General features: G+C 40.9%; 1 protein-coding gene across 6 annotated transcripts in view; it reads left to right on the top strand.

Moving 5' to 3' along the window:
• The window catches only part of ENOX2 (ecto-NOX disulfide-thiol exchanger 2), a 292,451-nt gene that overhangs the window by 227,947 nt on the left and 50,350 nt on the right, over nucleotides 1-14,154 (top strand). For all 6 annotated transcript variants that reach the window (XM_061138042.1, XM_061138044.1, XM_061138041.1 and 3 more), the window contains 2 exons: nucleotides 1,124-1,279; nucleotides 10,492-10,698. In XM_061138042.1, coding sequence (XP_060994025.1) covers nucleotides 1,124-1,279; nucleotides 10,492-10,698 — 363 coding nt within the window. The remainder of the gene's footprint in view (nucleotides 1-1,123; nucleotides 1,280-10,491; nucleotides 10,699-14,154) is intronic.

Here is a 14,154-nt window from a genome sequence, read left to right as displayed (position 1 = left end):
GAATTTAGAAAGATGGTAACGATAACCCTATATGCAAAACAGAAAAAGAGACACAGAAATACAGAACAGACTTTTGAACTCTGTGGGAGAAGGTGAGGGTGGGATATTTCAAAAGAACAGCATGTATACTATCTATGGTGAAACAGATCACCAGCCCAGGTGGGATGCATGAGACATGTGCTCTGGCCTGGTGCACTGGGAAGACCCAGAGGAATCGGGTGGAGAGGGAGGTGGGAGGGGGGATCGGGATTGGGAATACATGTAAATACATGGCTGATTCATATCAATGTATGACAAAACCCACTGAAATGTTGTGAAGTGATTGGCCTCCAACTAATAAAAAAAAAAAAATTCAGTGGCAACAAGTATAGAACAGTTTTTGACACAGAAATAAAAATGAACTAGAATTATCTGGAAAGTGTTCTTCAGGGAGCGTGGGACTTTGAGCTAGGCCTTGAAACATGGAGAATTTGGAGAGGCTTGAATGATTCCAGGCAGGCAGGGAGAACAACAGGAACAAAGGCACAGAGAATAGTTATTTATTGAGCATTTTTGTGCTAGGCATTATGCTAGGCACATTTCATTCATCATCTAGTTTATTCCTCACAGATTCCTATAAAAGTAGGTGGAATTAACCCCATTTTGCAAATGACAGAATGGAGGTACAAAAGATTCATCCTCCTAATCAAATGGTAGAACTAGAACCCAGGTCTGCCTAAACCCTAAAACTGTATGCTTTTAATACCATGCAGCATAGTGCAAAAAGACAGGAAGTGTTACAGGGACAGTGTGAAGCCTGGTCTGAATGGAGCAGAAAGTGTGTGTTGGGAACTAGTGGAAGGCAAGATCAGTGGACAAGGTGCAGTCATATTGTTCAATACAAAAGGCCTTGGATGTCAAAATGAGATGTAGAGACAAATAATCGCTGGCCAAACAGAAACAGCCCTAAAGAAAAATGCACAATTATAATATTTAAGGTCTGGTAATGCTAGTAATGTGTTTTCTTAAATATTTTGCCTGTCTTAGAAAGACCTTTGGTTTGAAACTTATAAGGTAACAGTCTACCCCTACTTGATCTTGCCTGGTATAATTGATTATTCTCTATTTCCTCTCCTTTTTTTAGATTTTGATCCTGCTCTTGGAATGATGACTGGAATTCCACCAATAACTCCAATGATGCCTGGCCTAGGAATAGTACCTCCTCCAATTCCACCAGATATGCCAGTAGTAAAAGAGATCATACACTGTAAAAGCTGCACACTCTTCCCTCCAAATCCAAGTAATACTCTGCTTTTTCTCCACACAAGTCAAAATGTTTTGGTGTGTCAATCCTTTAGTTATTCATTTTTGTATTAAGAGTCCTGGCAAGGCAATTAGTGCCTATAAAGTTGTAGCTTCTAGGAGGGAACCTAGCTTTGTAATTGAATTCAAAATTTAACACTCTTAACACAGCTTAAAGTGAACTGGCATTCTAGTTCCTTTTTAAGACTTGAATATTGTTGAAAGGGGGCTGAGGTGTTTGAGTGGGGAAAACACTAACAGAGAAGCCTCCCTTAGTTCTCTGCTGAGAGTATGGCAAAAGTACCATTTTGGTTAACAGCCCCAAGACTTTGTAAAGGTGAATGGAAAGAGCAGGTGCAATGGGAAGAGTAGGAATCTGGTATGACTGACCTATCTTCTCCAGAGCCCACCAACCATGTCTGATAAGCCTTGATCATAAACCCCAGTGGTTATTCCTGCCTGTCTCTTATACCCAGTGGCCTCTCAGCAATAAAGTCAGGTGATACAGGGGCTCTCACAGTCTCTTGATGCACCAGTCTGATCTGCTTCTCTCTTGTTTCTTCATTATAGAGTATCGTTGCCATTGATTCCTTCCCCTCTCTTTCATCTAACATTTCATCCAGGTCCTTGTCACATATACAGAACCCTAAAAGTCCCGGGGTTCCCATTGGCCACAGATTCAAAGTCCAAATTCTGGACTTCAAAAGCCTTTCATTGGTCTGCTCTGCCAACTTAAAGAAAGACCCACAACATACGAGTTGTGAGTTTAAATTTAATTCAGGGCCTTGGTGAGGACTGCAGCCCAGCAGACAGCAACTCAGTTTGCTCTGAGTAAAACTACTCCAAACAGGTAGGAGACAGCTCAGTTTATCTATGAGTTTTGGCTAGGAACTATATACAGTCGAGCATATGTCTTCATAAATGGTTACTGCTAGTCACCAAGAACAGATATCTCAAATCAATGACTTTAGTGCTTTGCTATGGATGGGAGGCTTCAAGAATGTAGGGTCATTAAAATTCTTCTTGAAATATACATTGAACTAGCCTTATGGCCTGCTTGTCCAAATCACAGAGTGCCTCATCCTGCTTTTCATCCTAAATTCCTCTCACAATACATTGTTGGTCAGCAAATGCAGTGGGTTATGAGTTAACCCTTGTAGAACTGGGTGGTGATCAACACACTTTGTCTTAGTGATCCTAATTTTCCTGTCTCCACAGTATCATGTGACCATCTTCAACGTGTCATTTCTACTTGCCCACAATTCAGTCAAATTCAACTCTTATTTAATCTCACCTGCTTCTCCAGCCCACCTCTAAGCCTACCATCTCCCAAACACTTCCATGAGAAAGGTACTAAAATTAAAACAGTAGTTAATCATTTATCATTCTAATACATTTTCACTAAAATATTGGGGGCTAAATCCAATGGATACTTTTTAGTCCTTACATTACTTTATTTCCCTACTATATTTAGAGCTTCCTGAAACCTTCATCCTTCTTGAAACATTAGGTCATTTGAAGCTGCTAGAATGACCACCAGGGAGATTTGTATAGATCAAGTGGAGGATAACCAAGCAGGACACCCTAAGGAATTCTAATGTTTCAAGAGTTAAGAGAGAAAAGTTTCTGTACACTCCTTAGCAGCAAAAGTCCTCAAAAGACTTCATCTTTACCGTTTCCAGTCTTTCTCTTCTTCTCTCCTAAATCTTCTTCACTTGGACTTTTGCCTCACCCCTCTATCACAATGTCCCTTGATTAATAACACTAATGTATTCAGCACTCATAAAGTTAGACAGGCATTCTCATTCATGCCTGGAAACCAGTTATTCATAAGGACCATGACAGTGACATTTATATAATATACTTTTAAAATATTTGATAAATTAATAGATAGCAATGACACTACATTATAATATGTATTTATGTCACTAGTTGCTATAAACTTTTTTCATACCTTTTAAACAAGGGACACTAAGGATTTCACAATACTAAATCCAATGATCAAGTCTCAAGTCTTTTCCTTATTGACCTAATAGCTCTGAATGACACAGTTGACTACTCCTTACTCATTGATATACTTTCTTCACTTGACTTCCAGGACCCTACACTATTTATTGGTTTTGCTCCCCACACTTGTTGTTCCTTCTCAATCTGCTTTGCTGAGAACCTTCTGTTCTCACTGACTTATTACTGGAGAGTCATGTGACTCAGTCCTTGGACCCCTTCTCTGTCTGCACTCATACTGAAAAAAGTATGCCAATGATTGTTGTTATTGTTTTAGTCACTCACTAAGTTGTGTCCGACTCTTTTGTAACCCCATGAACTATAGCCTGCCAGGCTCGTGTGTCCATGGGACTTTCCAGGCAAGAATACTGGAATGAGTTGCCATTTCCTTCTCCAGGGGATCTCACCAACCCGAGGATCGAACAGACATCTCCTGAATTGGCAGGTGGATTCTTTACCACTGAGCCACCTGGGAAGCCCCATGCCACTGATACTCTAAATTACATTTTTAGCTCAGAGCCTGTCTCTGAACCCTGAACTCACATCCTACTGCTTATTTAATATTTCTACTTAGATATCAAATAGACATCTCATATTTAATATGTTCAAAACAAAACCCCTAATATTTGTCCCCAAACCTTCACTAATATCCTTCTCCATCTCAGATAATGACAACTGCATCCTTTCAATTAATCAGCCAAAACTTCAGGGTAATCCTTAACCTACTCTCTTTCCCTCACACACCATATTTAATATTAGAAAACTGTCAAGTCTACCTTAAAATATATAACTAGAATTCTATCATTTTCATGATAATTACTGCCATGACCCAGTTTATACCCACCATAATACATTTTCTGAACTATTGCAATATTCTTCTATTTGTGCTTCCTCTTTCACCCTTACCCCCTACAATGTCTTCTCAAGAGAGCAGGCAAGAGTGATCCTTTTTAAAACCTAAGTCAGATCATGTCCCTCCTCTACTCAAAACCCTTTAATGACTCCCTGTTTTACTCAAAATAAAGGCCAAAGTCTGTTTAAAGGCACAGAAGGGCCTCCCTTTCTCACACCGTCTCTTTGACTTTGTCTCTTACAACTCTCCTTTGCAACACCCATTGTTCCAGTTATATGGGCCTTCATGCAGTTCCATGAACATTCTAGGCACTCTTCCATCACAGCGCCTTCGTATTGGCTCTTTGCTCTGTCTGGAATACTCTTCCCCTAAATATTTGCCTGGCTAACTCACCTGTCTCCTTCAAGTCTTTGCTCAAATGTCTCTTCCTCAGTAACCCTGACAACCTATTTAAAAGTTCAGTCCTCCCTGCCGCATTCACAGTCCTATTTACCTCTCTATTTTTCACTTAATATTTACTACCTTTTAACAAGCAATTTATAGAATGTAAACTCCACAAAGGGACTTCCCAGGTGGTGCTAGTGGTAAAGAACCTGCCTGCCAATGCAGGAGACGTAAGAGACCCAAGTTTGATCCCTGGGTCAGGAAGATCCCCTGGAGTAGGAAACAGCAACCCACTCCAGTATTCTTGCCTGGAGAATCCCATGGACAGAGGAGCCTGGTGGGCTACAGTCCGTGGAGTCTCAAAGAATCAGACACGACTGAACACACTTGCATGCATGCAGGCAAACCCCACAAAAGGAGGAATGTTTATCAGTTTGGTTCACTAATATATCCCCAGCACTGAGAAAAGTATCTGACATATAGTACAACAAATATTTATGAGTGGTAGAGGGATGGATGGGTGAATACAGAAGGAGAAGTCAGAGGTCTAGAAGTCAGGAGAACATGAGGTAACTACACCACATGCTGACCACTTCCGAATCTATTTTTTCAGTCCATGGCTCTCTTCTGAGCTTCAGACACATATAGCCAACTGACCACTAGACTTTTCTAGGTGGATCTATACCAAATGTGCAACAACAGTATTGCAATATTAATAGTGAGCAAACTACCAGATTAAAATCGAGAGAACTGTGTTTTACCCCAGCTCTGTCACCTGAGGGAATCTTGGGCTAGTCACATGACCTCCCTGGGTCTGTTTCCTTGTCTGTAAGTGAGGCTATTGGGTTAGATTAGCCTAGATACTAGATAGCCTAGATAAAGTTTCATCCATTTCTAAAAACATGATTCTTGATATTAAAAATGGAGCTACCAGAATAATTGTTCACCTAGGCAAAAGTCCCTCAAAATGTATATTAGGAAAAACAAGAGCAAATGAGTAGAGTTTTTTGCCTTCAGTGGAGCAGGCAGTATGGGTATAATAATTAAGAACCCCAAGGCAACATAGGCCTGGTGTCATATCCCAGATCTCTGTCACTAAACAGCCATGAAATCCTGGGCAAGTAGCTTAACCTCTCTGATCTAGATCCAGCAAAATCAGTTCTGGTCTAAAAATCCAATGGATCAAATTAGACTGGCGCTGACTGTGCACTCCTAGGAGTCCGTGAAAGTGTTAGTTGCTCAGTTGTGACTGACTGTCTGTGACCCCATGGACGGTAGCCCACCAGGCTCCTCTGTCCATGGAATTTTCCAGGCAAGAATACTGGAGTGGGTTGCCATGCCCTCCTCCCAGGGGATCTTCTTGACCCAGGGATCGAACCTGTGTCTCCTGCATTGCAGGTGGTTTCTTTAGCATCTGAGCCACCAGGGAAGCCTAGGAGTTAGAGATATGGCAAAAGAAAGCTCTCTGGAACACAGGTACTTTTTTTTCACAGGGTGGCTATCAGAGATTTACTGCATTCCCAATTAACAGTCCTCAGTTGGTATAAGAAGGGAAACAATACCCTCTCTCCAGAGAAGTCAATTCTGTGAAGACTTTTCACTTCAGCTAATAGACCTTCTGTGTGGAGAGGTTACATTTTTCATCTACTGTGAAATAACAGTGAGCGTGGAGTAAATGGTGGAATATCATCTGCTATTTGTGTGCAGGCATGTGGGAAAGCACCCAGGAGCCAGAAAAAGAGCAGTCATTTCATTTTACCATCTCAAAACCTGCTGAACTTATTTTGGCTCCTAGGGCTGGGCTCTATAAAGAAAATTAGAGAAAGTGGATAAATTAATAGATTCGCTGACCTTCTGATTACTTCCAATCAGTTGGGATTACATTAAAATATACCCGACCCCTGCTGATTGTCTAGGGGACCTTCAATCTTGGGCTGTCTGATGAAATCAACTCAGAGATTTTGCAGTATGCAAATTCTGGCAAACGAGTTGAGTGGTCTGTGATGCCCCTTTGAAAATCAGTGTGCAAGTGGTTTATTGGTGGAAGTGGTTTATTTGATGTGCTGCTCCCTGCCTCACTTCCCCAAGATCAGCAGTGACTTTGATCTGAATGCTGATTGTCCCAACACAGCTCCCCAGAGTGGCTGCTTAGTTGTAATTAGAATTACCAAAAGCTCCTCCTTTTCCATTACCAGAGATTAGAGTGCTTTTTATTCCCAGTTATCTTGAATCTTTTTATGCGGAAGTTTCTTCTCCATCCAGGAATGGTGATTGGGGTGTAACAGGAGCTTAGCACATTACCTGATTAATAGGTGGACTTTGAATTTGCTCTCTATGGAGTTACCATTGCTGTTCCCAGATCACTGTATTTCTGTGGGATTAGAAAATCAGGCCCAGACAGCAAAGTGCTTTGAGCTGCTAATTAAAGAACAAGTACTATCCATTAAGGAAGTTAGTACAGCCCATTGGCTTGCTAGTGGCAATACACCTAAATCTCAGCAAATGCTACATTTACCCAAGGAAAATAAATAAATCCCCGGCATTCTTGACACTACTCTTGGTGGCTTTTATGCTTCTTTACTTACCAGACAATCACCACAGAATAATCACAGCATCTAAACAGGGTGGTGATTTCATCACAGAAATTTTCAATCCCACAGATGTAGTCAAGGGAAAGAGCCTTTGCATTGTCGGTATTCCATGTTAACTACACCCTTTAGAGTCTCTCAATGGACTTAAAGGTAGACCTAACTAGGTTTAACTCACATTATATAAAAAGGTGATTATTTGCTTCACAAGAAGATTATTTACCATTGAAATCATTTAATAGTAAACTTCAGAAGAATTCAACAACAGGATTCCATTCTATAGCCTTAGATTTGAAAACATGACTCTAGATGTTTTCTAGACTGAGCAGAACCCTTTGGGGCCCTACAGGCTACAAAAGGCCCTCCATGTCCCCTATTTCTTGTTTGCAGGAAAAGGTTTTGGTCTCCTAGGCCTTCCGTGAGTGCCAAAGAGCAGGTACAAGCAGTTATAATTAATAACTGGAGAAGTGATAGCATACAGAAAGAAAGGAAAAGCAGTTAAGCAAGATAGCTTGAACAATAATTAAGCAATAAAGCAGAGTGCTAATTCCTCCGCAAGGGATCTGCATAACAATCTGACATAGATCTTTGAGTTGTTATGCAGAAGCTGACACCCCGTTCTCCCTGACCCTCCCCCCATCCCCGGTGGAAGCTGGTGACTACGTGTTCATCACATGTACACCCCAGACTGGTTGGAACCAGAAGGTTGATGATTAAGACTCCCCAAACACCACCCTGTTTCCTCCCCACCAACCAGTCAGAAGAAAGTCATGCTCCTGGCAGCCCTCACCTCAAATGTGGCCTTTAAAAGCCCTTCGGGGAGTTCAGGTCTTTTGAGCATCCCTTGCTTGGTCCCTTCAATAACTGCTGTACCTCACTGGTGGCTCAGACGGTAAAGAATCCGCCTGCAATGGCTGAGACCCGGGTTCGATCCCTGAGTCGGGAAGATCCCCTGGAGAAGAAAATGGCAACCCACTCCAGTATTCTTGCCTGGAGAATCCCATAGACAGAAGAGCCTGATGGGCAAGAGTTCATGAGGTCGCAGAGTCAGACACGACTGAGCGACTAACACTCTCACTTTCCTTCAGCACACCCTGGGTTTTGGTAGATTGGCTTTACCACTGGAGCGGGTGGGCGGTAGAGGAGCAGACCCAAGTTCAGTTCAGTAATGGTTTCTCTAGCACTAAGAGTGATTCCTTCCCACACCCAGCCTTATCTAAAGATCTGAATAAAGCAAGGAACTGAGAGTTTAGAAGTCCAGGTCTTAGTTCTCACTCCATTCCAGACTTGTCGTAGGACTTTAGAAAGCCTCAGATTGGTAATTAGGAAACCTGAGTTCTATAGTAGTAAATAACAATAACCCTATAATAACTACAATTTATTGGGAACCTATCTAGTACTAGGCATTGTACCACATTGCAGTCGAGGCAGTAGATTATCGATTATCCTACAATATCCCCTGTCAGGTAGTGGACAGTATCCCTATTTTAAGATGAAAAAACAAAGTTCTCAGAAGTTATATAATTTTCCCAAGATCATACAATAGTTTGATAAATCTTAATCATAATTTAGGTTTAAATCCAGGTTTCACTGCCCCAAATTCATGTTCCTTCTCTTTCTGTCTGATGTCATGACATTGAGTAAGTCACCCAACCTCACTCACTCACTCAGCTAAGGTTTTTCCCTGTAATATTAGAAGCTTAGACCAAGTCAGTGGTTTTCAACTAGAGCTGTACATCAGAGTTGCCTGAGGAGCTGTAAAAAAAAAAAATAATGCACACGCTGCACCCCAGATTCACTAAATCAGACTCATCTGAGTGAAACCTAGGCATTGTTTGTTTGACTCCCAAGTTGATTCTAATGTGCTGCCAGAATTGAGAATCACTGACAGTGATGTCTAGAATCTTTTCCAATTACTAAAACTCAGAAGTTAAAGTCTCAAGAGATTCTGGAGATTTTCCTTTTTGACTAAAACTGTAACCTCTCCAGTGTAGATGACTAAGACATTTTGGATTCCTTCTTACTAAATTATCTTCCTTTTACCTTTAAACTTCTCCTATGGAACAATAAAAAAGTAGTGGGTTCTTGAAATTACAGACATTTAAACTTTTAAGAGAAATTTTGTAGGTTCCCAGAATACCTCCACCCCTTTTATTGACTAAATAGAAGGGGAAAGAGCACCATGAGAATTTGATTATTCTGACCCACACTGAGAGGACAGACAGTGGTAGCAAAATGAGGAAGTTTAAGATGCTAATAACTGAGCTCTCAAATCATCTGCTTGCCAACTTGGATAAGAGTCAGGTGGGGGCCTTGGCCTAGTCCACAAGTGAGACTCATTTATTTTTGCATGTGAACTGTAATCACTCGTTGTTGAGCTCTCCAAATCTTGAGCTGGGAGAATTATTGTTAAGAGCTGAATGGGAAGAACGGATAACACAAAATAAATCCTTGCAGATACAAAACCAACACTAGAAAACTGTTGACCATCATGCTTTGTTTTGTTGGGCTATGAACTGTAGAGTTTTGCTTGGAAAATGCTTTGATACATATAAATAGCATCACAGAGCTGATGGATACAAAAGGCTTTATGTATAAGATAAGTGAGTAGAAAGCACATTTTTAAAGTAGATGGAGAATTGTCTCATTACATAGATTTTTAATAACTCTCTACAGTCAAATTTATCTCACTTTATTTAATGATTTCCCAGACAAGCTTACTTTCCCTTTAAATGCTGCATGATTGGACTTCACCTCTCCAGCAAAGAATCAGAGGGAGAGTTCACTGGAATCAGAAAACAAAAAACCTAAAAAGGATGGTCTGTACGCTGGCTGACTCTGTCAAGCAAATTATTCTGATGGCTTGAAATATTTTTGTAAATGTTCACCCCTTCACTGTCAAATTCACCCCAAAACAGTTCTTTCAGTAAATGTGAACAGAGAGAATACAATGACTACAAACTGAATTAAACAAATCCTTCTCTCTAGGACCCAGATTCTAAGAATTCCCTAAAATAAGAGTTTAAACCCAGTGGGATGTCTTTCCACTAACTGTCTTCTTTAGGAAAATGACTGAAAATTGGACTGAGTTGTCACAACAAAAGTAAAGAACAAAATCAAAGAACATTTGATGGGGCTGATGGGTCTTTATCCTATATATATATATCACAGTCACCAAAGCATTGAATAAAATAAATCTCAAGTTCATTCAACCAATTTGCTATGAAACCGAGATGAGTATCTTAGAGGCCACATGCTTCTGGGACTCGAAAGCAAAAGTGTGATGGGGACAGTAGGGTTATCTCTGGGACATGTTAAGTTTCTAAGAGGTCTGTCCCAAGCGAACATTTTAATTTCAAATGCTTTTGCACTTACACTTAGATCTTCCACCTCCTGCAACCCGAGAACGACCACCAGGATGCAAAACAGTATTTGTGGGCGGCCTGCCTGAAAATGGGACAGAGCAGATCATCGTGGAGGTATTCGAGCAGTGTGGAGAGATCATTGCTATTCGGAAGAGCAAAAAAAACTTCTGTCACATTCGCTTTGCTGAGGAGTACATGGTGGATAAAGCCCTTTATCTTTCTGGTAGGTGTTTAGTCATGAGGACTGTGCCCACCAGGCATGACACAGAGGCTGGGGATCAATGTGTTTGCATCTGTGGCAGCTAAAGTGAAAAAGTGAAAGTGACAGTGGCTCAGTCGTGTCCGACTCTTTGCAACCCCATGGACTATACAGTCCATGGAATTCTCCAGGCCAGAATACTGGAGTGGTAGCCTTTTGCTTCTCCAGGGGATCTTCCCAACACAGGGATCGAACCCAGGTGATTGGGCTTAATGGCAACCTCTCACCTTCATAGATGGAAAATGTAAGTTACAACCCAATGTGTTCCTTTAAAGTTCCCATGTATCAGGATGGGGAACACATGTACACCTGTGGCTGATTCATGTCAGTGTACGGCAAAAACCACTACAATATTGTAAAGTAATTAGCCTCCAACTAATAAAAATAAATGGGAAAAAATTTTTTAAAAAGAAAAAAGAAAAAAAACACTACAATATTGTAAAGTAATTAGCCTCCAACTAATAAAAATAAATGAAAAAAAAATTTTTTAATAAATAAATAAAGTTCCCATGTAGTGCCAATTGCCATGTTCAGTCACTTCAGTCAGGTCCAACTCTTTGGGACCCCATGGACTGTAGCCAGGCTCCTCTGTCCATGGGATTTCTCCAGGCAAGAACACTGGAGTGGGTAACCATGCCCTCCTCCAGGGGATCTTCCCAACCTGGGGATCAAACCCCCATCTCCTGTGTCTCTTGCATTGCAGGTAGATTCTTTATCATTGAGCCACTGGGAAAGCCCCAGTTGCCATGGGATAACTCCAAAACTCCTTACTTGTAGCATTAAAGGTCTTGATTATCTGTTTTTCCTGTCACCATTATCTCCTAATCCTTCCTTCCCATACTATGTCCTAACCACACTAAACTAATTCTAGTTCCCAGAATGGTGTTTTTTGCCTTTTCCTCTGACTAGAATTACCTTTCCCACCCCACCCACCATACATACATCTTCATAGTCCAGAGCTCCAGCTCAATCACAACCTCTTCTGGAAAGCCTTCCCTGACCTCTTTCCCCACTCTGCACCAGGTTGGTTTGGGCACCCCTTCCTCAGAGCTTCCCCCGCACCTGGTGCTTCCTCCTGGCAGACACCTATAACACCGCATGAGAACTTTCTCTCTCCACTTCTGTCTCCTGCAACAGAGCATGAACTCCTTAGGGGAAAGACTATGTCTTCCATAACTTTGAAACCCCAGCATCTAGCACATAACCCTGGTACCAAAGTAGATGCTCAATAATAACTATGGAAGTCAGTTAGTTATCAAATATTGACTGATAGAATGCTAGGTGGCCAAGGAGATGGCAAAGACTGAGGCACACAAAATTCTTGCCATCAAGAATATTACACTCTGAAGATGGCAAAATATGACACATATGTAAACAAGACATATCAGGTACCAATAAATGCTATGAAGAAGATAAAAACAGCTAACACACCTGGGGTTGCTAGGAAAACAAGCATTCTCTGACATTTGAATTGAGATTTGAACAATATGAAGGAGATTGCCATGCAAACACCTGTGGGAAGAGCATTCCAAATTAAGGAAGAGCACGTCAAAAGTCAAAGACCCTGAGATAAAAATGGACTTGGTGTGTGCAAGCAGAGGAGAGAAGGTAAGCATGATTGGAGCCCATTAAATGAAGGAGAAGCAGTGACAGGAAATGAAGTCTGAGAGGTAAACACCACCTGTGTTGAGCCTTTAATCTTTACCAGCATACCTCATTTTATCACACTTTGTATTATTGTGCTTTGCAGATACTGTGTTTTTTTTTTTTACAAATTGAAGTTTTGTGGTAACCCTGCATTGAGCAAGTCTATCAAAGCCATTTCCCCAACAGCATTTGGTCATTTCGTGTCTCTGTGTCACATTTTTGTAATTCTTGGAAAATTTTAAACTTTTTCATTATTTGTTTTGGTAATCTGTAATCTTTGATATTACTATTGTCATTGTTTTGGGGTGCCACATATAAGATGTACCCCAAAAAGACAGCAAACCTAACTGATAAATGTGTGTTCTGACTGGTTGTTCTCCAATCTCTCTCCCTCTCCTTGGGCCTCCCTATTTCCTGAGACACAACAATATTGAAATTAGACCAGTTAATAACCCTACAATGGCCTCTATGTGTTCAAATGAAAGGAAGAGTCTCTCACTTTAAATCAAAAGTTAGAAGTGATTAAGCTTAGTGAGGAAGGCATGTTGAAAACTGAGATAGGTGAAAAGCTAAACTTCTCATCCCAAACGGTTAGCCAAGTTGTGAATGAAAGGTAAAGTTCTTAAAGGAAATTGAAAGTACTACTTCAGTGAACACACAAGTGATAAGAAAGTGAAACAGATTTGTTGCTGATATGAAGAGAGTTTTGTTTGGATAGATCAGACCAGCCGTGACATTCCCTTAAGCCAATGCCTAGCCCAGAGCAAGGTCCTAATTCTCTTCAATCCTGTGGAGGCTGAGAGAAGTGAGGAAGCTGCAGAAGAAAAACTTGAAGCCAGCAGAGGTTGGTTCATAAGGTTTAAAGAAAAGAACCATCTCCATCACATAAAAGTACACAGAGAAGCAGCAAGGGCTGATGTACAAGTTACAGCAAGTTATCCAGAAGATCGAGCAGAAATCATTAATGAAGGTGACTACAGTAAGCAACAGATTTTCAATGGAGATGAAACAGCCTTCTATTGGAAGAAGATGACATGTAGGAATTTCACAGCTAGAGAGGAGAACTCAATGCCTGTGTTCAAAGCTTCAAAGGACAGGCTGGCTCTCTTGTTATGGGCTAACAAAGTTGCAGCTGGCAACTTTCAAGTGAAGCAAATTCTCATTTACCATTCTAAAACTTCTAGGTCTCTTAAGAATTACGCTAATTCTACTCTTCCTGTGCTCTCTAAATGGAACAACAAAGCCTAGATGATAGCACGTCTGTTTAACAACATGGTTTACTGAATAGTTTAAGCCCACTACTCAGACTGACTGGTCAGGCAAAAAGAAAAGATCCCTTTCAAAGTGTTACTGCCCATTGACAATGCATCTGGTCATGCAAGAGCTCTGATGGCTGTTAATGTTTTCATGCCTGCTAACATAGCAGCCATTCTCTGTAGCCCATGGATCAGAGTCATTTCAATTTTCCAGTCTTATTATTTAAGAAATACAATGAATAAGATTATAGCTACCATAGACAGTGATTCCTCTGATGGGTCTGGGAACAGTCAATTGAAAACTTTCTGGAAAGGATTTACCATTCTAGATGCTATTAAGAACATTTGTGATTCATGGGAAGAGGTCAAAATACCAACATTCCCAGGAATTGGGAAGAAGTTGATTCTAACCCTCATGGATGACTCTAAGGGGCTCAAGACTTTGGTGGAAGAAGTAACTAAAGACGTGGTGGAAATAGCAAGAGAACTAGAATTAGAACTGGAGCCTGAAGATGTG

The sequence above is a fragment of the Dama dama genome, chromosome X (assembly GCF_033118175.1).
Source record: "Dama dama isolate Ldn47 chromosome X, ASM3311817v1, whole genome shotgun sequence".
NCBI lineage: Eukaryota > Metazoa > Chordata > Mammalia > Artiodactyla > Cervidae > Dama > Dama dama.
The sequence above is the reverse complement of the archived record's forward strand: the minus strand, read 5'-3'. Positions and strand labels throughout refer to the sequence as shown.